At 46.5% G+C, this 26,901-nt stretch overlaps 1 protein-coding gene across 3 annotated transcripts in view; it reads right to left on the reverse strand.

Annotated features, from left to right (window-relative positions):
* CNNM2 (cyclin and CBS domain divalent metal cation transport mediator 2) overlaps positions 1–13,460 on the reverse strand; it is a 196,974-nt gene extending 183,514 nt beyond the window's left edge. For all 3 annotated transcript variants that reach the window (XM_074999245.1, XM_074999244.1, XM_074999246.1), the window contains exon 1: positions 11,810–13,460. In XM_074999245.1, coding sequence (XP_074855346.1) covers positions 11,810–13,385 — 1,576 coding nt within the window. In that variant the 5' untranslated portion in view covers positions 13,386–13,460. The remainder of the gene's footprint in view (positions 1–11,809) is intronic.
* Positions 13,461–26,901: the final 13,441 nt, after the last annotated feature.

Here is a 26,901-nt window from a genome sequence, read left to right on the forward strand (position 1 = left end):
TGAAGATCTGCTATATCAAATCACAATCACTCTCTCGTTGACTCCAGTACTCCATCAGCAGAAAAAGAGTAAAGCAGGTCCATAGGAAACAAAACAGGCTGTCAAACTACACAGTGAAGTCATTCGCAGTTGTGAGCCATAGACTTTGGGGCAAGACAATTGTCATTAAGTAACAATTAGTGACTCTGAACATTTCAAAGCAAAGTAAACATCTTTGGAAACAGCACTTCTCTTTTGCCATTTAAACGTGGCCACCAATAGCCAATCATGGGCACCCTGCAATGTCTCATCACTGACATCAGCTATTTGGACGCTCCCGATCTCCAGGATACAAATCAGGTCCAAGACAAAGAAGCTGACTGATAAAAATGCTATGGGGCATGATGTTCCACCACAAGGAAGGGACTATTGGCCTGTCAATAAATTCTAGATGTCCTGGTTTGAATTTCCACCGGAGGCATCAGTCACGTTTCCCTTAACTTGCCCTTACTTATTTCGCAAACAGGTTTTGTGGAGATGCTCCTCTTCAATACGTTTGCAGTTAACAAAATCAACACTCCTTAGTGAGGAAGTGAACAACTGCTATTCGCTACATTAAAACAGACACTCAAGTGGGAAGACAGAAAGACACACAAGCTTGAAGGGAGAGACTAACAGTGACTTCTTAGGGCTTTGAGTGAAGGACCACCAATTGCTTTTTTATGTAATCAATTAGTTCCTTCAGCCATAAGACCTGACTTGTTTTACACCTGTGTTTAACACTGATGGAGAGAGAAGGAGGAGTCAGATAAAAACCTGTTAAATCCCTGACTATAGCATAGACTCTACCATCTGCTTCAGTGAAGGAATGCAAGGGTTTGCAGACTTCATAAACAAGTTCAGGAACAAACAGGTGACTGCTTGTTCTGTGTGAGTACAGACCCAACAAGTTACTGTCCATTAGTAAATTCAGAGAATCCCGAGAATGTCACTGATTCAAATCTCAGCTGTTTAAGGAAGGTTTTAAAACACTGCTGATTTGCTTCAACCTCTCCCTCATAGTCTCCTGACCTGGATCTAATCCCCTGCCCCCTCACTTCTGAGCAGAACCTGCACCTGTGATTCCAGCATGGGGGTAGGGAGTGAAAGAACCAACTCAACACAGCATGCTCCCCCGTTTCCCCAAGAGCCTGTAGAAGCCTCAGAACAAGGTAGGAAACCACCATGGTTTGGAAAACTTGGGGACTGGTCCTCCACAACATGTCCTTCTACACACATTACCATGTCACAACAAGTTCTGCCTACAACAACCCATGTCTTCCCTCTATATTGTGTGGGTATGAGAATGTGCCCCCAAGGAGTCCTTCAACACAGAACCAATTGAAGTCTCTGGCAGCACAGTAACAGCAGGAGCTATGCTATCAGAAGGATACAAGACTGGCCATAGTCAGCTCAATGGTCTGCCTACCCCAGGGTAGTACCCTGTACAGATACAAAATTGCTATCCACATCTGCAAAAGAGAGAGAGAGCTACATATAGTCACTTCCACATCTCCAGTTGTGGATATAAAGCGATTACCTGCAGCTCTGTAGGGCTCTACCTATGGGTTCTTAAACTGGTGGTCAGGACCCCTCAGGGAGTTAGCAGCAGGGATGATAATGATTAACCTCACTCTAAACAGATGAGGCTTATCGGTTAGTGTTAACTAGTCAAGGCTGAAGCAACCCTCAGGCGTGCCATTGGCGAGGGCACTCCAGCCCATCCAGACCAACCCCCACCCTCAGAATTTTTAAATTTATAAAAGGGGGAGGGGCAAATCACACTGAGATGCTAGCAATATCAAAGGGGTCACCAGTACAAACATTTGAGCACCACTGGCTTAGCTCAGTACCCTGTCTTCTTACAGTGGCCAATGCCTAGTATTTCAAAGGGAAGGAGCAGAATAGGCAGAGGCTAAAACACCCAGAGCGTGGGTTGCATCTAGTGTTCCCTGTAAGCTGTGCACTTGTGCAGCCGTTCAGGAGACAGTCAAATCCTACCCTGCTGATTAGATTAGTACTAGAGCTAGGTTGTGTGTTACTATTGGGGGTGCTCTCTCGATTGTCAGCTTGTCCTGGTGAGTGGGCTTGTGTGTTCCAATGAACCCGAGAGCAATGCCACAGGGAGTCTCAGGCTCCCAGCCGGGTCACCGACAGCTGCAAGATCAAGGGGGAAGAGTCCAGATGAAGAACGATCCCAAAAGTCCTCAATGGCAGAACAGGCAGAGGATAGCAAGGGTAATGCTACAATGGCTGTGAAGGCGGATGAAGGCTGCAGCAGACAGACTCCCAGTCACCATTGACCCCATGTCATTGGGCCTGAGCCTTCTATCTGCCAAGAACTGGTTAGTGCCTGCAATGCAGTAGTCCCATCCCCGCTCCATGTTAAAATAAGTCACGCACAGGCATCTTCATCTGCATATTACTCTCCTAAACTCATGCCCTATGGTGACTTGCAAATGGCAACAGGAGGATTCTGAAATCTAGAAGCTTACAGTCACGGACCAGCATGTAGGCATTGGGTGTATGTATCAGTCATTCTGTTTTGAAGATGGAGATGGTAGAATGGTACGGCTCCTGCATCCATGGCTGAGCAGCCCTATTTAGGATCTACTCTGATCACCCTACATGGGGAGGGGGCTAGAAAAGGTGCCCTAAACATAGGGATGTTGAGGTGCACTAACTGGATAACAGCATCAAGTAGGTTCACCTCTATGCAACTGAAACTGAGCAGTAAACTTTGGGACACTGAATACTCAGACTCTGAGGGACAACCCAGACAGTAAGCAGCCTGAAAGATGTATGACAATTATCACCCGTGAGCTGCAATGATTCAACATTGATTCAGCTGCCCTGGCAGAAACACAGACTAGAAGGAGGACAGCTAAGAGAAGGCACCAGAAGGTACACATTTTTCTGAAAAGGAACCCCAAAGAAAGAAAAACGAATTCATGGAGTAGGATTTTCCATCAAAAACAAACTGACACAGATCCTATCTGGAATCCCTATCAACACCAATAAGCATCTCACAACTCTCCCCTTGAAGCTTGCAAAAAAAAAAACCACCAACAGGCAATGGTCATCAGTGCTTATGCACCAACTCAGGATGCTGAAGATGATGTGAAGGAGAAGTTCTACACCCAACTTGACAGTCCTGAAAGACATCCCCAAAGAACGCAAGATTATTCTCTTGGGGGATTTCAATGTCAGGGTCAGAAGAGACGCAGACATCTGGCAGATTACCAATGGAAAAGAAGGAGTTGGTAACAGCAACTACAATGGAGTGCTCCTTCTTACAAAATGTGCGGAACATGAGCTCTTCATCACAAACAGCTTCTTCTGCCAGAAAAACAAATTTAACACCTCAGGGCAACAACCTCGATCAAGGCATTGGCACCTCGTCGACTATGTCATCATCCGTCCTCGAGATCGGTATGATGTCCTTCCCACATGTGCAATGACTACTGCCTTATCTGATTCACAACGGTGATTAAGACTGTCAAACAGAGAAATCAATCCAAGGAAAGATCAAAGTACAAGGCTTGAAGGAACCCATCACAAGAAGTGACTTCTAGATAGCACTACAAAGGAAGCAGCTGACAGTACAGCCTGAAGAAGATGTGGAAGAATGCTGGTGTTAACTGGATTTCTTCATCAATGTTGACTTTAGTGGAAATATGACTTAAACCTTCAGTCTCTTGAAATTGAAAAGGCTCCCTTTTATTCTACCAACAACCTTCACAGCATCTGGAAGGTTGCAATCAATGAGGTGAAGGATCATGGAGCTGAAGATGCAGAACAGTGACGGGGCAATGATGCAGCCTTGTTTGACTCCCCCTTTGACCTCAAAGGGATCATTTTGGGATCCATTATTGCTCAATACGGTGGCAGTTATGTTGTTGTGAAGCAGCTTAAAATGACCAGATGCTGTGAAGATTGTTGGTAGAATAAAAGGGAGCCTTTTCAATTCAAGAGACTGAAGGTTAAAAGCAAGACCTCCACAACCTCGACCATGGAGCTTCGGTAAGGCAACACAGTTTCTGCTTTCTCCCGCAGCGCTTCAGACCATCTCAAGTGCCTTCTCTGAAGCATACTAGAATCTCGGCCTGACGCTCAACATCAAAAAGTCCAAGGTGCTCCATCAACCCTTGGTGGCAGGACAACCTCGTGTACATTCTGCTGAAGCCAATGGAGAACTGCTGGAAAATGTGGAGCACTTCTCATACTTTTTAAGTCATCTTTCCACTAAAGTCAACATTGATGAAGAAATCCAGCATTGTCTAAGCTGTGCAAGTTCCACTTTTGCATGCTTGAGACAAAGGGTCTTCGGGAACCGGAACATCTATCCCAAGACAAAGCTCCTTGTATAGCATGCAGTGGTTTTTCCAACACTGTTGTATGCATGTGAAACCTGGACAACACACAAGCTTCATTTGAAGGCACCTGAACAATATCATCAATGCTGCTTCAGGAGACTTCTAAATATCTCATTGTTCTTGGGAGAACAGGCGCACAAACATTATCATCGTGGAAGAGTCGAACATGATCAGCATTGAAGCCATCATCATTCATCAACTTCAGTGGACTGGTCATGTGGTTTGAATATCTGATCAGCACCTTCCACAGCAGATTCTGTTTTCTGAGTTTAAGGAAGGACAGATGAGCATTTGGGGGCAGTGGAAGTGATGTAAGGACATGCTGAAGGCACACATGAAAAAGTGCAGCTTTGGTGTTGAGATATGGGAGAACCTTGCCCAACACCATCCGCCAGCGGAGAACTGTAATCTGGGAGTGGGCACAGCTCCTGGCTCTCCACACACACCCCTGCAGAGGTCCCCAGCAAAATATCCACAATGACTGAAAGATCTCTTTTTTGAATCATAATAGCTAATTTATCACCTCCTGACACCACCAAGAAGCAGTTTGTGGTCATGTAACATTTGCCCATCATATAAATCTCAGTCTGAGTTTATAGGATAACAGCCACTTATATTAATGGAGGCAAATTCCCATCCCACAGCTCTTCCCCAGTCTCTGAGCCTTCCTTCCTTAAAAAACATTTCACATGAAGTCCAAACTGAACCTCCATATTTCCACTTCTTTACATATGTTACTCCTGTGTAAGGCAAAGAAGAGCCCTTTAACAGCACTACAACAGGTAACTTTAAGGTATGTTGTTTTCCAAAAACCATTTTACAAGCCCCTTACTAAATCCCTTGTGACTATCATGAGTCGTCTCTTATTTAGCTTTCACTACAAAATTAAAATTAAAAAACCAGCAGCACAGAATAAACAAATCCTAGTAGTTTATGGGTTAGAAAAGGGACATTTCACACCCACTAGTCAAACCTGCTGATGCGAGAAATTCTAAGTGACAGGTTGACTTGATGGGAGCTCATTTTTGCATCACATTTCTTTGCCACTTGAAAAATTAGGACAATAACTGCAAAAACTTTGGAGCTATAGCTACATCAAATACATACCTACGTTGAAAGTGAACAGAAGGAATTTCTGACTTCTCTAGTGCAGCTTGAACCAAAGGCATGGAAAAAAACAGTTTTGTATTCTTATCGTTCTAATTATCCATTACTCTATCCATCCAAAATATGACAGCTAAAGTTGAGCATTAAGCATACGCACCCACATATAGAGTAAACTCTCAATTTAACAGACTAATAGTGGGGAAGGGGTGTCCATTAATGCTGAAAGTCTGTTATATCCGAATGGTTATACATATGATGATGCACTGACCCTCCCAGCCCTCTGCTCACGCCTGTCTTCTGCCCCATTTCTTCCCCTCACACCTCCATCTCCCTCTCCCAATTAGCCTGAGAGGAGCTGCATGCTAGCCTGGCTCCTTCCACCTTCAGCAGCTCTTGGTGTGCTCAGCCCCCGGCTTCGAGCTGCCCATGCAACGGCAGAGTGCAGCTGCCACCCCCAGCCTGCCAGCAGCTCAGCGCCATTTCAAGCAGTGGCAGCCAGGCACCAACATGCTCCACACATATGGGGCTGGGGGAGGAGAGCTCCCACACCCCACTACAGCCCCCTCCCACTCCCCATGCAGCTCCAGCCACTGGCATTTATTGGGGGGGGGGGGACGCTGGCAGAGAGCATCCACTATTTCCAAAGTCCATTGAATCGGGGTCAATTACACTTCTCACTTTGTAGGCTATTGAAAACAAGCTTTTTCTGAGGGTCCTGTGCTCTGGGTAGTGCTGCAGCTAGGAACACAGGCATCAAATACCTGTACTACTGAGAGACGACAAGATGTCTCATATGTAAAACCAAGCACAACTCTTAAATCACAGTTAAATTTGACAAGTTACAGGGATGGGAAATTCTCAAGGTCCAGATTAATTAGCACTGATTTTAATGAGGAACCTAAACACTGTTTAAAGCTGCTTCCCAAATATGAAAACAAACAAGACATGAACTGGTTCAGAAGTATAAGACACAGTTACCTTGTATTACCAGAAGGGTAGCTGTGTTAGTCTGTAGCTTCACGAACGAGCAGTCCTGTACCACCTTAAAGACTAACAAGTGTGTTAGGCCACTGGTGTCCAAGTGAAATTTACCCAATCACTACAGCCCACACCTGCCAGGTGCCACTGCCACTCCCCCCCCCTGCCAGATTACTCACTCGGCACGAGCTGCCTGGGACTGAAGCCCCACCATGCTAGTTGCTGCATGGCTAAAGCTGGCCAGGGCCAGAGGAGCCACCTCCACCTCTGCCACCACGCACTGGCCCTCCTATGTGGTGGGGCCCGTGTGTGGAGCAGCTGTAGGGGGTGCCCCATGTGTGCGGCTCTCCTGAGACGCACTTTACCACACATAAGGCGAATGGGGAGCGTATTGGACACCATGGTATTAGGTAATGAGCTTTTGTGGGTAAGACCCACATTACCTAATAAATCTGTTAGTCTTTAAGGGGCTACAGGACTGTTTGTTATTTGCATTACTACTACATTTATGGAACAGGTATCCACTCCCCACTCTGATCTTCAGAATAATGAAGTTGCAAACAGATAAAACAAAATCAAAACACAAGATTCAAAGTCCCCAGATTGCCTGCTGGGGCAGATATATAGATAAGTGATTGAGAAACTGCTGCATATCAAGGCTGTAAAGGGCACCAGCAAAACTGCCATGCGATGGTTCATGTTAAGCGTGCCAGTTTTACACTACTATTACAACAACACAATTACTGCAGTTTTGGCATGCAAGGAGCTAGAAATAGAATGCTCTGGTTTAGGATCACACATGCAAAGATCCACCAGCAAAAAGGAACACCAAGTACAAAAAGCCCAATAGCATTCACCTAGGGCCTAAGTAAATAGTGTCATAAAAAATACTCAACTGGGAAAGAGATGCAAGTGTAGAGATGTCCATTCTGTTCTTTTGAAGACATGAGGTTTTTTAATTCCACTAATTTACTTCACACCATGGATTCCGAGGTACACCACCGACTCAACTCGTGTATGCTGTATTCCCTTGCTCCTCCTCACAGTAATAGAGCCAGCATCAATAGAAAGTGTTGTCAATCCAGTCTATGGAACCTACGCTCCCATTAATGGAGAACATTGATTCTTAATAGCTGTAAGCATTACATACATAGGCATGCCCTTCTCCTTGTGCACTGACAGAAGTAAGTCTATGGCAGAAGGATTCAATATGTGTTGTATTCTTTCTAAACAGACAGGGAGACAGTCACATACAGAAGGATCTGACATCAGTTAACAGTGTCTTGTGGAAAAGAGCTGTTTCATTTTCACAAGCTTTTTCTGAAACCATCTTCTCAAATTGAAGCTTGTCTTCTGCTTACTGTTTGGTAGCAACAGAGAGGTAGCTGTGTTAATCTATAGTCTAACAAAACAAACCAGAAGGCATGTAGCACTTTAAAGACTAACAAAATAATTTGGTGATGAGCTTTCATGGGATAGACCCATTTCTTCAGATCTATGACCTGTATAACCAAATCCATAAGTGGGTCTGTCCCACAAAAACACATCACCTAATAAATTATTTTGTTAATCTTTAAAGTGCTACATGACTGTCGGTTTGTACTATTTGGTAAATAAAGTTTATTTCATACTAAGCAATTAAATGAGAAAAGGCTAGGTTGCAGCTCCATTTGCTTCATATCTTTCACAGTCAAAGATTTGTGATGTCCTCAACACTACACGTTACAGGCGCGCAGCCCAGAGGTTAGATCAAGCATAAAGCCATCAAACCCTCTTTCAAACTAATCAAGGACATTTTCTCTACAACTCCCCAACGCAAATGAGTTTATCCATCTTTACCTTTTAAGTTTCCATTCTATGTTGTTCAGGTTGAAAACAGAATACTCCCACATTAAAAAATACTTGTGTCTTGCAGGCTAATGTGGATCAGAGAAAACAGGCCATTTATTTACCAGTTTTCACCCTATGGCAGAACTGTAACATTCTGCTTGCCCATGACAAGACATTGTCCAATGTGTATTGAAAGAGGAAGGAAGGGGATGATTAAGATATCATAAGATCCCTATAGTGCTGGAAATGAATGAAGTAATTAAGTGTTCTCCTAAGCTAGCCCTATGCCCATGAAAATGTGCATATATCCCTATGGAAGTGTTCCTCAAAGGGCTTGGGGAACTCTTGCACAAGTCAGAAACTACAAGGCAAGTTATCAGGTATTTACACGAGTTTCAAAGGGCACCAAAAAGTACTTCATCTCCAGCATATATGTGCTTGAACAGTAAATTGGTTAGGACAGAGCTGGTATCTTAATGAAATACTTCAGAGGGGAGGGACGATTTCAGTTTAAAAGAATTGCTAACACCAGGGCTTGCCTACATGACAAACCTGACAGGCATACCTACTCTGTAATAGCGTAGCTAGTCCAAAGTAAGCCTCTCACAAGGACACGACTCCAGAAAAGTCACTTGTTTCAGAACATAAGAAGAACAGACATGTTGGGTTAGACTAAATAATCTATCTAACCCAGTATCTGTCTTCCAGTGACCAAGGCCAGAAGCTTCAAAGGGAACAAACAGAAGCAATTACTGTCTGTAGTCCACTCTCAGCTTCTGGCAGTCAGAAGCTAGGGACACCCAGAGCATGGGTTGCATCCCTGACCAGCACGCTAACAGTCATTGATGTACCTGCTCTCCATGAATTTATCAAATTCTTTTGTGAACCCCATTGTACTACTATCTCACTTGGCAACAAACTCCATGGGTGCACTGTATGTTCAGTGAAGTACTTCTTCCTGCTTGCTTTAAACCTGCTACCTATTAATTTCATTGGGTTGACCCTGGTTCTTGTGGTATGTGAAGGAGTAAATAAAAACTTCCCTATTCATTTTCTTTACAACAGTCATGATTTTACAGACCTCTATCATATCCCCCCTTATCCATCTCTTTTCCAAGCTGAGAAGTTCCAGTCTTTGAAAACTATTCTCATATGGACCCTATTCTATATTCTTTTTTATTATTTTGTTGCTCTTCACACAGTAATGTTTGCAGAGACAAGAACACTGCGCTGGTTAATTTCCCCAAGTACGCAAGTTCTCAGTCACTGGGATGGAAAGATCACCAGAGTATATCCTCCAAGATACACAGAGGAAGCAAAAAATACCTGTTTCACCATAACCCTCATGAACCACAACAGGGAATATCTGGCCACCCACAAGCTGAATTTTGATTTCAAATCTTCTTCTCCAAACAAGAAAACACCTGTTAGCAGCAGTCTGGTGTGATGTGAACTCTTTCAGTGAGAGAACAGAGATTTAAAGTCATTTTGGCTACGTCTACACTAGCCAAAAACTTCGAAATGGCCATGCAAATTGCCATTTCGAAGTTTACTAATGAAGCGCTGAAATACATATTCAGCGCCTCATTAGCATGTGGGCAGCCACGGCACTTCGAAATTGACGTGGCTCGTCCAGACGGGGCTCCTTTTTGAAAGGACCCCGCCTACTTCGAAGTCCCCTTATTCCTATGAGCAGATGGGAATAAGGGGACTTTGAAGTAGCCGGGGTCCTTTCGAAAAGGAGCCGCGTCAATTTCGAAGTGCTGCGGCCGCCCGCATGCTAATGAGGCACTGAATATGTACTTCAGCACTTCATTAGTAAACTTCGAAATGGCAATTTGCGTGGCAATTTCGAAGTTTTTGGCTAGTGTAGACACGACCTTTGACTCCTTTATAGGCACACCACTACTCAAAACAATGTGACCTTGTTTCTTGCATCAAGTAACTAGAAAACATTGACTGGCCTTATAAAAAGTACTCTTACTAAATTACAGGAAATCAATATTAACATGGATCAAAAGATAAGTCTTGAAGCTAGGTAGCATATAATTCAGCTCCTCTAACTTCTTTTACACAAGAGAATCTACAAGCGAAAGAGTCAGGGGAGAGGTGAGCCAGTGTCTACCTGCCCCCTTGATCAGCTCTGAAACCGGTGATAGGAAATGGACTGTAAAGCTTCAAATTACTACCTCAAGCAGGGAAGGTGAACAAATGACATGCTAATATTTACAAACTAAGATAGCCCATTTGTTTTTAATCAAAAGGAGATCCAGAACTTGCAGCTTGTGAAGTCTGCCTTTAAAACCCAGTAACCTGGTTAAATGAAAAGTCATAAAATATAGGGATCATTTAAAGATTAGCACACAAATCAGATGCTGAATGGAAATTTAAAGCAGGATTTTCGGAGCAATAAGCTCTAGGTACAATTTAGAGAGTTCATCTGATGTACAGGCCTCACCATAAAAAAGTTAACTCTTATCCCCTATTTACCTGGCCATAGTGCTGCAAGAAGCTCCTCCTTCAGTGAGGTTATCTCCCAGTGACTCAACTTTTCATTGGTACTTTGCTCACAACTTCCAGGACATGAAAGACTTCAGGAGATCCACACTGCTCTGAGTTTCCTAGCAAGGGTCTCCACAAACATGTAATTGATTTGGAACTTCATTTCCCAGCCCTCTGGAAAAATTTCCCTGCACAATGTAAGCAGCCACTCTATTACTTTAGAGGAACAAATACAAAGGAACAGAGCTGAAATTTGCTCTGGCACTACTGACCACAAAAGAAATCCAAAACAGAAGTAGACATGTCTGCCGACCTCACCCCAGAGCTAAGGCGAGATTGGAAATCCCTGGGGTAAACATTACAAAACTGCAGTGCACCTTTGAGCCCAACATTTAGACAACCAACACACAAGCTATGCCACACACCACGGCCTGTAGATCAAAAAAAAAAAAAAAAAAAAGGATTATATATAGCTTGTGGTTACGAAGGCAAAGGACAGGAGGTGGTTAATCCTGGTGTGTGGCATTAAAAAGCAAGTAACACACACAGTATTGTAAGATGTGCAAATAGTCCTGAGTCCATTCATCAGCTACAGACCCTAACTGTCAATCAGATCAGCAGGCCAAACTAACAGACAAGCATGGTACAGAAATAGCACAGCTGGGTCTATGAATGAAGTTTCAAAGCCTTGTTTATCTCAGCACGTGTGTGCACAACCTGGCAGATATTGGGGATCTACAACAACCCGATCTCCTTAGACCCACAAATGAAGATTGGTATAGATCCCTATCAGCGGACCTCCCATATGGGTGTGAGAGGCAGAAAAATGAGGGGGGCCAGAAGAAGCCAGAGGACCCACACACCAGCTTTCAGGGGAAGGGGATAAGCAGATGATGCTCATCTGCAGGAAACCTCTCTGCTTTCTGGACAGCTCACAAGCCAGGGAAGCCACAGGCACCCCCAGTGACCTCCCCTACTCTCTCGGATCACGGCCCCACCTTTCTTGAACTCCTCCAGCATGGCATCAAGCTTCGTGTCATTGAAGACAAAGTGCAGAGGGTGGTTGTAGAAGCGAGTGATGGTCTTGAGCGGGGTGCAGTCATCAGGGTCCACAAAGGCCAGGTCCTTGACAAAGAGCAGGTCCACAATGTTGGAGCGGTCACCCTCAAAGACAGGGATGCGTGTGTAGCCACTCTCCATGATCTCAGACATGGTGTTGAAGTCCAGCACAGCCTCAGCGGCAATCATGAAGCAGTCTCGGAGTGGGGTCATCACATCCTCCACAGTCTTGGTGCGCAGCTCCAGAGCCCCTTGGATGATGTTGAGCTCCTCCTTGACCAGATCATTATAAGGGTCAGTGACCCGCAGCATCTCAAGCAGCTTCTCACGATTGTAAACCGTGCCAATTTCCTGGCCCAGCACACAGTCCAGCAGCTTGCTGACTGGGTAGGAAGCAGGGAAAGTCATCATCATGAAGAATTTGGTGAGGAAGATGGTGTTGGCACCCACAGCCAAGCCGTGACGGGAGCAGATGGCCTGTGGCACGATCTCACCAAAGATGACAATGCCAATGGTGGAGACCACCACTGCCACCAGCCCAGAGCCAGCAATGTCATCCAGCAGGATGGTGAGGGTGGTGTTGACAAGCACATTGCCCAGCAGCAGGGAGCAGAGCAGGTAATTGCCCTGGCGGCGCACGGGCTCAATGCGTTTGGCATAGTTCTTCTCCTTGTCGGTGCCGCAATTCTGCACGATGCGCAGCTCCATGGGGTCCAGGGCCATGAGGCCCAGGTTGAGGCCACTAAACATACCCGAGAGGCAGAGGAGCAGGGAGATGAAGATCACCTGCAGCCAGAAGGGCAGCAGGAACTTTTTCTCTTCGCCCACAATCATCTTCGTGTCCTCACCATCGTGGTAGATCCAGGTGGTCTCTGTCCAGGGCGGGGGGCCGGCAGGGCCCTCGGACCCCACCAGCCCGCCCCCGGGGGGGCCAGCGGCCCCCAAGGCGGCCGGGGCCGACACCGAAGTGCACAAGTAGTAGGACTTGCTCTTCTCGGTCTTGCGCAGGGGCTTGATCTCGATCTCGATGATGCCCGAGGTGCGGCGGTTGAGGACGATGTGCGGCAGGATGATGATGTCCGAGGTGCGGATGCCGCAGCGCTGCGGGGCGCTGCTCTCCGGCGGCCCGTCCTCCTGCTCGGCCGGCGGCCGCCCGCCCCGCCGCCGCTCGTGCTCGGTGAAGGCGATGCGGGACCACGTCTCGTTGTTGATGTTCTGCCCGTAGACCCGCAGCTTGACCCGCGTCCGCTCGCTCACCCGCAGCGCGCCCCCTTCCATGAAGGAGACGTCGTCCGTGTCCTCCAGCCGCAGCCCGATGATCACCGTCTCCTCCCCATCGCCCGGCCCCCCGCTGCCGCCGGCCGAGGCCGAGGCGGGGAGGCCGGAGGCGGCGGCGGCGGCGGCCGGGGGCTGCTCGCCCAAGCAGCCGCTGAGGAGCAGCAGCAGCAGGACCCGCGCCCGCCGGCCGCCCCCCGCCATGTTCCGAGCGGGCAGCGCGGCCGAGCCCAGCGCCATCTTTAGTCAGGGATCAGAACCGCCGGGGCCGCACATAGCGGGGCGGCTGCATCCCGCGGCGGCAGTGGTGGTGGCGGCGGTGGCAGCAGCAACTGCCCGCGAAAGCTGACGAGCGGCGACTGCCGGGCCCTGAGGGGAGCCGCTTCAACCCCTACCCGGGGACGGAGCCGGCCCGCGCGCGCGCGACCAATCAGCGCAGGCACGGGGCCGCCGGGCGGGGCCCAGAGGCCCTTCCCCAGCCAATGTCCAGGCGGCAGGGGCGGGGCGCTGCCCAAGCCTGCCCCACCCCCCTCCCCGCCGAGATCCCAACCGGCGAGCGCGTGACTCCTGTGTGTATGCGAGCCGGAGAGGGGCGTGGCTACCGGAACTCTGCGAGCCAATGGAGGGGCCTCCCCGCTTCAGGGGGCGGAGACTGCCGGGGGAGCAACCAACGAAGGGGCGAGACCCGCCCCCCACACGCGCGCGCTCTGCTGCTAACCTAGAGGCCAGGTGGAACTGGCGCGCGCTTGCTGGGGACCAGCTGGGGACGGGAACGCGGGAGCGCCAGGGCCTTGCCAAACCGTCCTTCGCAACGCTCGGCGAGTCGAAGGGGAGTGCGCTGGCGAGAGCTCGAGTGCGTGTGTCTGACACTGCTTCATGCATCCGCCCGTGCGCCCCAGAGCTGTGCAACCTTTGCAACTGAGCGTGGAACACGGGCGTCTCCGTGCACGTGCGCCTAAAATGACCCCGTGCTCCGAGCGTGCGACTTAGTGCAGGCTGCTAGTGCTGCACCCGCACGTGCAGGCAGGCGGGTGCATCTCTCCATTTCTGTATGCGCTTACATCTGTCTACTTTGACCGGCTCTGCGTTTGCACATGGGCTTTACTGACCGACCTCCCTCTGCACTTGGAGGTGGGCGGGTGTAATTCACTTCGCCAGCGGCCACGGCCACCAAGGTGTCCCACAAAGGTACCCACAGCATGCCAGCCCGCAGGTTTGAGTTTATGGCAGATAATGGGTTGCGGTGCTCTGCCCATCCATGCTACCACCGCCACGCTATTTCTAGCAGGTCAGCTGGATAAAACCGATACGTCTACCACAGCAAGGAATCGCATTCCTTCTTTAATACCTTGCTTTGTGCAACCATCCGTTCGGTAAATCTGCTGCGTGGTGTTCAGGGCTAAGCTGTTCCATGCAGGGAGCTCCGCTCCAGCTACTGTACGTTTATGTCAGCCAAAGGAGCAAAATTAGAAACCGCAGCTGACTGCTATTGCAAAGCGAAATCTCTATGTACCTTCCCGTCCCTCGCTCCTGGGGAGGGGCAGAGGCTTCCCCCGGCTCCAGGAACTCTACATTAATTTGCTCAACGTATATTACGCTAAGCCGTTTGCGGCAGGCAATGTTGCATTGGGATCTGAGACCCTGGCCCATGCATCACACACTGTGGCGAGAGGCTATAGCTTTTGGGGATATGTTCTTCAGCCTGCAGGAATTGTAGCAGTTCTCCAGAGCACAAACTGGTTTTAATGGCTGTACCGCGCCCCCCAGTGGCAACACTAAATATTTAGCGCCATCGTTAACCTCCATAACAATTTTAGAAAGCACTAAGGAAACTGAAACTGAGGGACAGCAGCCTGGATGAGGTCACAGTGTGTGCTGGAAATACATCAGCACCTAAGAACTTTGTTCCCCTAGAACAACCAGGAGAGGTATTTTCTCCGAGCTGGTCTAGCACATACCTTCAAAGAGGGCAGTACCACAGCGGTATTTTCTCCGAGCTGGTCTAGCACATACCTTCAAAGAGGGCAGTACCACAGCGGTATTTTCTCCGAGCTGGTCTAGCACATACCTTCAAAGAGGGCAGTACCACAGCATTTCTTCATTCAGCGGTGTCCTCAAACATTGCCAGCTGGGCTTGTTGGCCTGTCCCTGGGCAATTGCTCTTCTGGGATGGACTGAAGTCATCAAACACCATCTGCTTCAGGGAGCAGGAATGAGTCTTCACTGAGGTCTCTGTTCAGCGCATTGGCCATGGGCAGCTGCAGGATTGCATAAGGTGAGCTTGCATCTGATTGCATCTGATGAAGTGAGTCTGTGCTCACAAAAGCTCATGCTCAAAACTTTTCTGTTAGTCTGTAAGGTGCCACATGACCCTTCGTTGCTGTTACAGATCCAGACTAACACGGCTACCCCTCCGATACTTGACACCACATAAGGTGAACTAGGCACCCGAATAGGCCAATTTGTAGAAGGGATGATTCCCTGCTTCCTTGGTGCTCTGTTTCTGCATTGTATCCCTTAGAGTATGCTGTCTATTTAAACTGTGATGCCTTTAAAGCAAAGAGGATCTCATAGTATCTGTTTGGACAAGGCCTAGCACAATGAGGCTCAGCTCCTGGTTGGGGTTTCCAGCAGCTGTTGTAATTGTTATACCCCATGAGTATTAGTGATTTACGTGGAATGAGACAAAGCCAAGAAAACAATCATGGTGCAGTTCAGAAAGCAGAACGATCGATCAGCCTCAGAATTGCTAGTTAGAAAAGTTGAATGTTAAATACCATTATTCAAATGGCAATTTGGCTGCACATTAGCCACACATCACATGCAACAATTTTCTGCTTATATTTGTTTTGATCCAGCTTTAAATTGCAACCTCAAACCAAACTGTAAACACCAAACTCAAGCTGCTTATAATGATAGCCTTAGTCAAGTCTCAAACATAATTATATATGGTGTTTTACTAAGCTGTAGGTTAGCTTGACTGAAATTAAAATGTATTTCCTTTAGATACTGCTGGTGAAAGTGTTGGTTTGGCAGTTCTGTCAAGTGAACCCTTCCATTTAACCAGCAAATGAAGTATGGACATGAAATAGATAGGTAGAGCCTAAGAAATGTTATTGTCACAAACCAGCCAACACTGCTAACCACAGACTGCTCACCAGCCGTCAACTGCATCCTTTGCAGGTATTACAGGTCTAATATTAATTTAGCTTTAAGCTGTGGCAGAGGTCTCCAAATGGCCACCTGCCAAGCTATAATCAGCAGGCACAAGACCAGTAACGAGATTTGTTATCACAGCCATTGGTTCTGTCGGCACGCAAGAGAGAGGTAAAGTTGCTATCAAGTCCTCCATGCAATGAGTTCTTCTGTCTCCCCTGAGCATTTTCGCTGTTATTTCTCTCCTTGGTCTCCTCTTGTGCTTTCTCCTTTTCTCTTCTCTCACGTGCTGCTCATCTAATACACACTGGACCCGATTTGTTCACTTTTCCTCCTTGTCTGTTCTCTGGGTCTCTCCCGGTGGAGCCCAGATGCTGACCCCAGCCTGTCTTCAAAGTTCTCCTTCTCATCTCTTTCCACTCAAATGGCCTAATGCAGCCTCTCAAATGCCCTGCCCAGAAACTTCTCACAATTGCTCAAGCCAAAAGCACACTTTGCTCCCTGATTTCAGCCTGTTGCCCTAAACAAACTGTTTCAACTGGCGCAAACAACCTCCAATTTGATCAGTTCAAACTGTGAATGAACCCTTCAGCTGCAGAGCCGCATCCTCTCTCTCATTAAAGGTGTTTTGCCCTAAACAGAGCATTGGATTTTTTTTCTTTGAACAGTAGTAAAGGAAAGCATATGATGCCAAATGTCCCCTATTATATATCCATTAGGACATAAGTTTAAAATAATTGACCATAGTAATTTATTTTCTGTAATCAGTTAATTTTGTAACATTTTAATTTTCTGGTTATATAAACAGAGGTCTTTGACTCTTTTCCTGTAATCTCACTGTGTCTGTTTCATGGATCACAAAGGTATTGTGCATAAGTACAGCTATAATCTCAGCATAACCCCCTCCACCATGACCCCCACAAAAAAAGAACCGTAAGGGAATCTCCTGCTTTACTGAGAAAATGAACAGTGGCATGGGTGGTTGGAGCAGAGCTGGACGTTCTTCACTGCCCAGTTTTGGCCAAAAGCTTTTGTAAAACACTTAGGTAACATGCACAAAATTGGAGGAGGTGAGAAGATGTCACTGTATAATCTGTAGACCACTGCTAAGGGCACTTACCCAGGAACTAGGACACTGAGGTTCAAGTCTCCCTGTGATGGCCCATCTTCCCCAGGCCCAATGACAAAGGGGTTATGACTATAAATGTGCATAACTCAGAAACACTTTGGACAAAATGTGCCTTACGACCTATCATTTTAATGTTATAACCCACTGACTGTGTATATCATGTCTGTGCATGTATCACTCTTCTATGCGAAATTGGAAATACAAAATGTATGTCTGTTTATCATTTTAAAGGTACTAACGACAGCAATTACTGGAGTTCAGCCCAAAGGGTGACTGACCAATCAACCTAAGGCCCTGTAAATGGCTTTATTTGTCCTGTAAGTCTAGGAGGTGACTGATCTAAAGATGTGACCATGCCATCTGGTACAGGCCTCCATTTTGGAAATTCAGTTTCTTTCCATGATGGGGGAAAGCCTACTTAAGCAATAGGAATTTTTGAGCCCCTTTGTCTTCAGTCTGTGTTGGAAATTGCCTAAAACACCCTAAGAAGGTCAAAGAATTTTACTGGAGACCTGGGTCAGGGTAAGATCATTTCTGACCTGAAGATTCCATCTCCTATAAAGGCAAGGGTAAGAACTCACAAGCATAGAATTAGCTATGAATTTTCTTTTCTGTTTGGTTTGGTAACTCATTTTGATTGGCTGATTCTCATTTATAATCACTTAAACCCTACTTTTCTGCTTAAGGAAAACTTATTTATAATGAAGTCCGCTGTAAATTGTTATTACCTGTGGAAGGTAAAACTTAATTTCCAAAACGGAGGCCTGTACCAGGTGGCATGGTCCATCACAGGACAGACTTCGCATAGGGAGAACTAAATGTAGGTGTACTTTCATTGATAAAGGGGCTTATCTAATAATTCCTCCCTGTGCAAATCTTTGGCACAGAAAGAGAAATTTATTGGGGGTTTTGATGCCTTGGGAGTTATTTCATAGCATGGATAGGATTGTATGAAACAATGGGCCACTTACTAAACCAGGAAGGTGAGAACTGGCAAAGCCAGTGGCTCAGTTCCCTGTTTGTTAAACAGCTGGAAGAGCAGGAAGAAAACAGCTACATGTTAAAACTACTCTACTGTGCTTTTACATTGCAGTATTCCCCTTCCAACAATATTGTGGGCCTCATTATTTGCACATGGTGGAAGGATGCAAGAGGAAGCTAAATGCATTCTACCAACACTGATTAAGAAGACTACTGGGAATTAATTGGAAGGATCACGTAATGAGTGTGGAAATGTTGCACCACGTGGGTCATTAGGTTATGGACCCAATAATCAGATAGCTACAGTTGTTAGGCTGTGCCATCAGACCTAGTGATACCTTAGACTGGATTCCACCTGGGGAGAAGACAGGGCATGGAGGATGAAGACTGTCCTACTAAAGGATAATACAAAAGGATGATGCCATCATGGAAACAATGATGGAGTCAGGCAGACAGCAGTAGGGAAAAAAGTGGCTGCCTCACGTGTCACAGGAGAGTCTAGAAAAACATCCCTGCCCCATATCACATGTGGGGAAGGGGAGAGCAAATTGAACAAAGGTCTCTCATATCTTGCATAGCCATGCAAGATTACACAGGCAGCAACTACCCCACCCCTTGTTCAGTGATTTCACCCCTTCGTTCCTGTACTTTAATTGTTAAGTGGCTAGAAATTAAGCCAAACGTTTCGTGTCAGTCAAAACATTTTCTTCAATAGGTATGAATCTTACCAGTTTTGCTGACTGGCCAAATTTTGTTTGGGATCAAACTGATTTTATTTGTTTGGAATTCCTACCCAACCAACCACACCTATTACTTGCCCGCTTCCTCATAGGAGGATTAATGTATTGTTCGTAACGTGACCGATGGATCAAAGATGCTGTAATTGTTAAGTCTTTGGTGTTTGCATGACTATAGGTGAAAAGAGTAAACAATGCTTGTGGAATCCCTCCATCCCTGACATTTGTTACCTTCATGCAGGAGCAGCCTTGCTTAGCTCTTCCCAGACGGCCGTAGGTTCCCGCACAGCTATACTACAAACCCTCTCATTACCTTCCCTTCAGAACCTTTGTGTGCCATTACAAAGAAGTAATTAAAAATTAACCTGCTGGGTTCCATCTCCAGACACCCACTCCCTTTCCCACTGAGCACATGACATTTCCTACAGCTCTAGCATTTAATATTGATGAGGGATGTGTCTCTAGAGCAGGCTTTTTAGAAGATGGAGCAGGGCTCAGCTGCCCAGGACATCTCCCCTGATCAAATTAGATTGAACATGATATGCCGATTACCATAAATGAGACTAGCTTTTTATATCTCCCAAGAGGGGGACTCAAAGGCTCCACATGCCCCCTGCAGGTGTTTTTAATAGATTAATATATCCGTAGCAGCAAATAGAACTGTAGGCCCCTATTCAGGAATGCGCGGAGGCACACACAGAAGTTTAAGTACATATGTAAGTTCCCTTGACTCGAATGAGCAGGAATGTGTCCATAGATCAGGGACTTCAAGCACTACCACCGCCTTAAATCAAGTTGCTGCCACAAACACTGCAATTTGAGAACAAGAAGTTAAGTTCATTGCCACCCAAGACCACAAGGTTGTCACATGCTGCCCCCACTGACTCCATTAGCTATTAGCAATACAGGTCCTATGACCCACAATTTGGCCATTCCATACACAGCAGTGTCTGACATATTACAAGACAATCCATTACAATGCTTAACATTTCTAGAGTATCCTCCACCTGAGGAGCTCACTGCACTTTTCAATCCTTATGTCTTACAAACCCCATCATGAAGCAGACAAGTGTCATTAGCTTCATGGAACCAGCTAGAAACCAGAGGCACAGAAAGGTTCAGTGACTTGAAGAGCCTACTACAGAACACCAGCTCTAGCCACTAAAGAATGGTGACACCAAAGTACCTTGATTAGGTGAGAACTTCATAGAGATGCCCCAAAGTCCCAGTCCTCTGGGGAGGGGGTAAAACAGAAGGCGTGCACTGAGCTGTAGCCATCTCTTGGCCAAGTTTGGTGGGATGGCATTGCATCATGAATCCTATGCAAGTGGTGATGAATATACATGAGTGAGAGCAAGAGCTCTCCCAAAGGAAGGACATGGTGCTTTGGTCTGGTAGAGGGGAATGTGGTGCAAGCTAGTGACATAAAAAGTCTTTGATCCTCTACAGCAGGGATGACCACAGAAGGAAGCAAGATCAGTAGCTATATGGCATGCAGGAAAATTGGCAGATCATCTACTAGGGATGATAATGGGTAAGCATGAGGCTTAGTGGTTAATCAACCCTTGCCTGTTCACTCCACTGGTGGCCAGCCATCCTGGGCCACAGCAGCTTCAGCAAGGCTACGCAGTGGGACCCCAAAGCTGTAGAAGGGGCAGCAAGGGAACCCGAGAGCCACGGCTGTGACAGAGCTGGGCAGCGAGACCTAGGTTAAAAGTGAACTGGTTATGCACTATTGGTTCACTGGTTACCTGTTTGAACATCTGTATTATCTACGCATTCCTCACATAGGTTGTTTGTGCGCTATTGGGTAGATGGACCAACAGACAAAAGCTTCTGCCATCTGTGTACTGATTGGCAGCCTATTTGTTCCTGTGGCTTTTGGCCCTGAAGAATTCTACAGAGAGGGCCTTTGTGCTCACTTCCAGGTGATGAGCCTCTAATTCAATGCCTACCAGTACAAGGGGAACCAGTACAATTCTACGAACTGCTTCCTCCCAGTTCTCCCCTGACATACCAGCAGCAGATGGCCAGACAAGGTTATGCAAATACTCTGGCATTTAGCTGTAGCCTTTTTACCTATGCACAGTGGACAGGAGCTGAAATAGGCTTGGTGTGCTTCTAGCAGTGGGGGAGCAGAAAAGCTGTGGCAGGATTTCATTACTTTTTAATGAAGCTAGTTTCAGACAAAGGAAGAGACTCAAATCTGCTCTTTCATTCTCATTGCAAAGATTTGCTTCTGATGACAATGACAGTGAATATTCATCAGGAGCTGCTGGGGTTTTTCAATGCATGAGAGGAGCATAAGATGGGAAAAGTTTGGGGTGATTTATTAATTCCTGAGAGAACCATTTATTGATCATGCAATAATAAATATAAAATACTATTGTCCTTTACACTGGTAGCACGTCTTTCCTCTTAAAACACCACCCCCAAAGTTGTTTGCTTGTTATGTACTCTGAAATCACTCCCCCCACTGCTGAACTGCAGCCATCGCTGGAGAAGCACACCAAGGAAACAGCACAGCAACACAGCTCTTCAAGACAGGACAAGGAGATTTGTGCTCGTTACACCAACTAAGTGTAGCCATGATATTAGTTTCTCATGCTCAGCACCTCCATTTGATGACTTCGCTGGCAGGCAGAAGTGAAGGAACCACATTGGGACCTGGTGGTCTGTAACCGGCTCTCTCCTCAACCAGGTCCTAAATCATAACATCCAGCCCCCTTCCCGGCAGAATACAAAGTCCAACAAGACAGTCATCCAGCAGTCTCATGTTGGGTCTGTGGCCTGATTCCAGATTCAATAGCCCTGCCACCATGGCCCTCCCTCTACTGGGCTTCCAGGCATGGGCTCTGCAAGAAGCTCAGATGATCTACGTGTATTCCCTTGGATTCACCTATCTAGAGCTGTTCCTGCTTTGGCCCATGGCCTTGCCCTTCCCCACACCCCACTGCCAACTCTACTCACTGCAGTTCTCGCCTATTAGCGAGCTGAGCAGGCCGCCTCTGACAGAAAAGCTCAGTAACAGGGGAGGCAGTTAACTAGGCTTAGAGAGAGTTGAGCCCATCCAGCCCATCATCTCATAGAATCATAGAATGCTAGGACTGGAAGGGACCTTGAAAGGTCATCGTGTCCAGGGTCCTGCCCTCATGGCAGGACCCCATATTGTCCAGACCATCCCTGATAGACACTTATCTAACCTGTTCTTAAATATCTCCAGAGATGGAGATTCCACAACCTCCCTACGCAGTTTATTCCAGTGTTTGACCACCCTGACAATTAGGAACTTTTTCCTAGTGTCCAACCTAAACCTCCCTTGCTGCAGTTTAAGCCTATTGCCTCTTGTTCTATCCTCAGAGGCCAAGAAGAACAAGTTTTCTCCCTCCTCCTTATGACACCCTTTTAGATACCTGAACTCTGCTATCATGTCCCCGCTTAATCTTCTTTTTTCCAAACTAAACAAGCCCAATTCTTTCAACCTTTCTTCCTAGGTCATGTTCTCTAGACCTTTGATCATTCTTGTTGCTCTTTTCTGGACCCTCTCCAATTTCTCCACATCTTTCTTGAACTGCAGTGTCCAGAACTGGACACAAGACTCGAGCTGAGGCCAAACCAGTGCAGAGTAGGGTGCAAGAATGACTTTCTTGTGTCTTGTTCACAACACACCTGTTAATGCACGTTTGCTTTTTTTGCAACAGCATCACACTATTGACTCATATTTAGTTTGTGGTCCACTGTAACCCCTAGATCCCTTTCTGCCATACTCTTTTCTAGACAGTCACTTCCCATTCTGTATGTGTGAAACTGATTGTTCCTTCCTAAGTGGAGCACTCTGCATTTGTCTTTATTAAACTTCATCCTGTTTACTTCAGACCATTTCTCCAATTTGTCCAGATCATTTTGAATTTTCACCCTATCCTCCAAAGCAGCTGCAGCCCCTCCTAGCTGGGTATCATCTGCAAACTTAATAAGCGTACTTTCTATGCCAATATCTAAATTGTTGATGAAGATATTGAACAGAACCAGTCCCAATACAGACCCCTGCAGAACTCCACTTGTTATACTTTTCCAGCAGGATTGAGAACCAAATAACTTTGCTCTGAGTACGGTTATCCAGCCAGTTTTGCACCTACCTTATAGTAGCCCCATCTAAGTTGTATTTGCCTAGGTTATTTATAAGAATATCATGTGAGACCATATCAAATCCCTTACTAAAATCTAGGTATATCACATCCACCGCTTCTCCCTTATCCACAAGGCTCGTTATCCTATCAAAGGAAGCTATCAGATTGGTTTGACATGATTTGTTCTTTGCAAATCCATGCTGGCCGTTCCCTATTAGCTTACCACTTTCCAAGTAACAGCAACGAAGGGTCCTGGGGCACCTTATAGACTAATAGAAAAGTTTTGAGCATGAGCTTTCGTGAGCACAGACTCACTTCTTCAGATACTTCAGTAATGGGAATTACAGCATCTGAAGAAGTGAGTCTGTGCTCACGAAAGCTCATGCTCAAAACTTTTCTGTTAGTCTATAAGGTGCCACAGGACGCTTCGCTGCTGTTACAGATCCAGACTAACATGGCTACCCCTCCGATACTTGACACATTCCAAGTGTTAGCAGATGATTTCCTTAATTACTTATTCCATTTTCTTTTCCGGCACAGAAGTTAAACTGACTGATCTGCAGTTTCCTGCTACGTTCTTATTCCCCTTTTTACAGATGGGCACTATATTTGCCTTTTTCCAGTCTTCTGGAATCTCTCCCATCTCCCATGATTTTCCAAAGATGATAGCTAATGGCTCAGATACCTCCTCCATCAGCTCCTTGAGTATTCTAGGATGCATTTCATCAGGCCCTGGTGACTTGCAGACATCTAACTTTCCTAAGTGATTTTTAACTTGTTCTTTTTCTTATTTTATCTTCTAAACCTACCCCTTTCCCACTAGCATTCACTATGTTACGCATTCCTTCCTCAGACTTCTCAGTGAAGACCAAAACAAACAAGTCAGTAAGCATCTCTGCCATTTCCAAGCTTCCTGTTACTGTTTCTCCTTCCTCACTGAGCAACGGGTCTACCCCATCCTTGGTCTTCCTCTTGCTTTTACTGTATTTATAAAAAGCATTCTTGTTTCCCTTTATACCTGTAGCTACTTGGAGCTCATTTTGTGCCTTTGCCTTTCTAATCTTGCCCCAGCATTCCTGTGTTGTTTGCCTACATTCATCCTTCATAATTTGTCCTAGTTTCCATTTTTTATATGATTCCTTTTTATTTTGAGATCACACATGATCTCCTGGTTAAGCCAAGGCAGTCTTTTGCCATATTTTCCATCTTTCCTACACAGAGTAATAGCTTGCTTTTGGGCCCTTAATAATGTCCCTTTAAAAAACTGCCCACTCTCCTCTGTTGTTTTTCCCCTCAGTCTTGCTTCCCACAGGACCTTACCTACCATCTCTCTGAGCTTACCAAAATCCACCTTCCTGAGATCCCTTGTCTCTATTTTGCTGTTCTCCCTTATACCCTTCCTTAGAATTGTGAACTCTACGATGTCATGATCACTTTCACCCAAGCTGCCTTCCACTTTCAGTTTCTCAATCAGTTCCTCCCGATTTGTTAAAATCAAATCTAGGACAGCATCCCCCCAGTAGGTTTTTCAACTTTCTGAAATAAAAAGTTGTCTCCAATGCAGTCCAAGAACTTATTGGATAGTCTGTGTGTCGCTGTGTTAGTTTCCCAACATATATCTGGATAGTTGAAGTCCCCCATCACCACCAAATCCTGGGCCCTGGATGATTTTGTTAGTTGTTTAAAAAAAGCCCCATCCACCTCTTCCAGCTGGGTAGGTGGCCTATAGTAGATTCCTAGCAGGACAACCTTGTTTGTTTTTTTTTTTACCCCTTTTAGCTTAATCCAGAGGCTCTCAACACATCCACTTCCTATGTCCAACTCCATCTCAGTCCAAGTCTGTACATTCAACACCTCCTCCCTTTTTCCCGTCTATCCCCACACTGAGCTTGTAGAGCTGCAGAAGGAAGAGCTCCACCTTCTAAATCCTTATGGTCACTTACAACAGTACCTGGATTTTCCTTAATGATCTCCCACTGAAGTGCCAGCTCAGTTCAGCCCATCTTAGCTGGGGATCCAAGCCCAGGACTTGACGTGGGCAGGTTTGTTTAGCTAGAGAAGTATTTGGCATAAACTATGGCTCACTACAGTCAGCTCAACAGTCCTTTCCTCCTTCCCTCCCTAGGGGGACTGGACCAGAGCTGGATGTCACAGAATCCCCAAACCACTTCCCATCAATCCTTCTATGCAAGGCCCCCCCCATACCTGCCTGTCTCCGAGTAGTCCATATCTGTGCGTAGGAACCAGGCAGCCCCAGACTAGCCATGGTTGGATCTGCTGCAGCTGTGTGCGCACCCTTGTGCCCTTCAGGAGAGGGTGCTCTGAGAGGAGGTGCTATGGTGGCCGGCTGAGGGAATTTTACAGGCAAGACAGGAAATGGGATTTATAAGGGAGGTGGCTGGGAGGGGAAAGCTTCGCTGTCATGACGAGAAATTAGGTGTAAGCAGTGAGAGCATCTCACTGGTCCACCCTCCCATGGGTAATCAACTGGTGTGTGTGTTCCGCAGGCCTGAGCCCATGGCTATGCAAACCGAGAGCAAAGCTGGCCCTAAACCCACTGACCACTCAAGGCACTAATTAGCACCTCACAGAGTATGAAGCGTATGCTGGAGTGCTCTCCTGAATTAGGACCTCAGTAAGTGCAGGACAAGAGCTCTTTCCACCACCCTGCCCCCCACCTCCAGTTCGCTCAGAGCCAGGCTTCCAGCCCCCAACTCAGAGGATAACCCAGAGCTCCCTGATGCTGTTCCCCTAGTTCTTCTCTCAGCTTCCCCATAATGGTCTCACCCAGCCAGTGAGCACCTCCATTCCCAGAGCACCCAAACTCCCACTCACTTCACCTCCAGGCTACATTTCTTACAAAGCCCATTTCCTGCCTTGTGTTTCTGTGGCTCCATCTAACAGCCATTTAAACAGCCTTCTCTGCATTCCTCCTCCTCAGCTGCTACCCCTTCCTCTTCTCCTCAGGAGGGCCTGGCCCCCCCGACTCCTCTTTCTTCAACCTTTCTTCTCATCTGCTGGCAACTGCCCACTTGAAACTGCCCCATTGCCTGCTGCCCTCAAGCTTTCTGCTCCCCACACGCCCCGCCTTAAGCCATTCAAGGAGATTTTGCGGGTTACAGCTACTACCCCATTTGTTACAAGATTAGTGCCTTAGCTGGATGTCAGGGAGCCCAAGGGGCTGCCCATTCTCTTGCCCACATGTGAAGCTCAAAAGTGACTTTCACCCACCAAAGTTGGCCCAATAAAAAGGTATTCTCTCACCTACCTTCTCTTTTACCTTGTTGATTCATATGAGGTTTGCAAGGCACTAATTATCAGCCCCAGGCCCTTTGCAGCAGCACTACCATCCAGTTCACTTTCCATTTTGTAGTAGTGCATTTGATTTTTCCTTCTGAGATGAGGCACTTTTCAGTTATTTTTATTGAATTAGAAGTTGTAGAATTCAGAGCCACTCTCCACTTGTTTCAGGGTTGTTGTATATGCTAAGCCTGTCCTCAAACATCTTGTTTGGCATCATCTGCAATTTTTATAAGCCTGTTCTCCACCCCATTGCCCAAATTGTTAATGAAAATATCGACTGGCATTGGACCCAGGATGGACCGCTATGGGAACCACTCTAGATA

This window comes from Carettochelys insculpta, chromosome 7 (assembly GCF_033958435.1).
Source record: "Carettochelys insculpta isolate YL-2023 chromosome 7, ASM3395843v1, whole genome shotgun sequence".
NCBI lineage: Eukaryota > Metazoa > Chordata > Testudines > Carettochelyidae > Carettochelys > Carettochelys insculpta.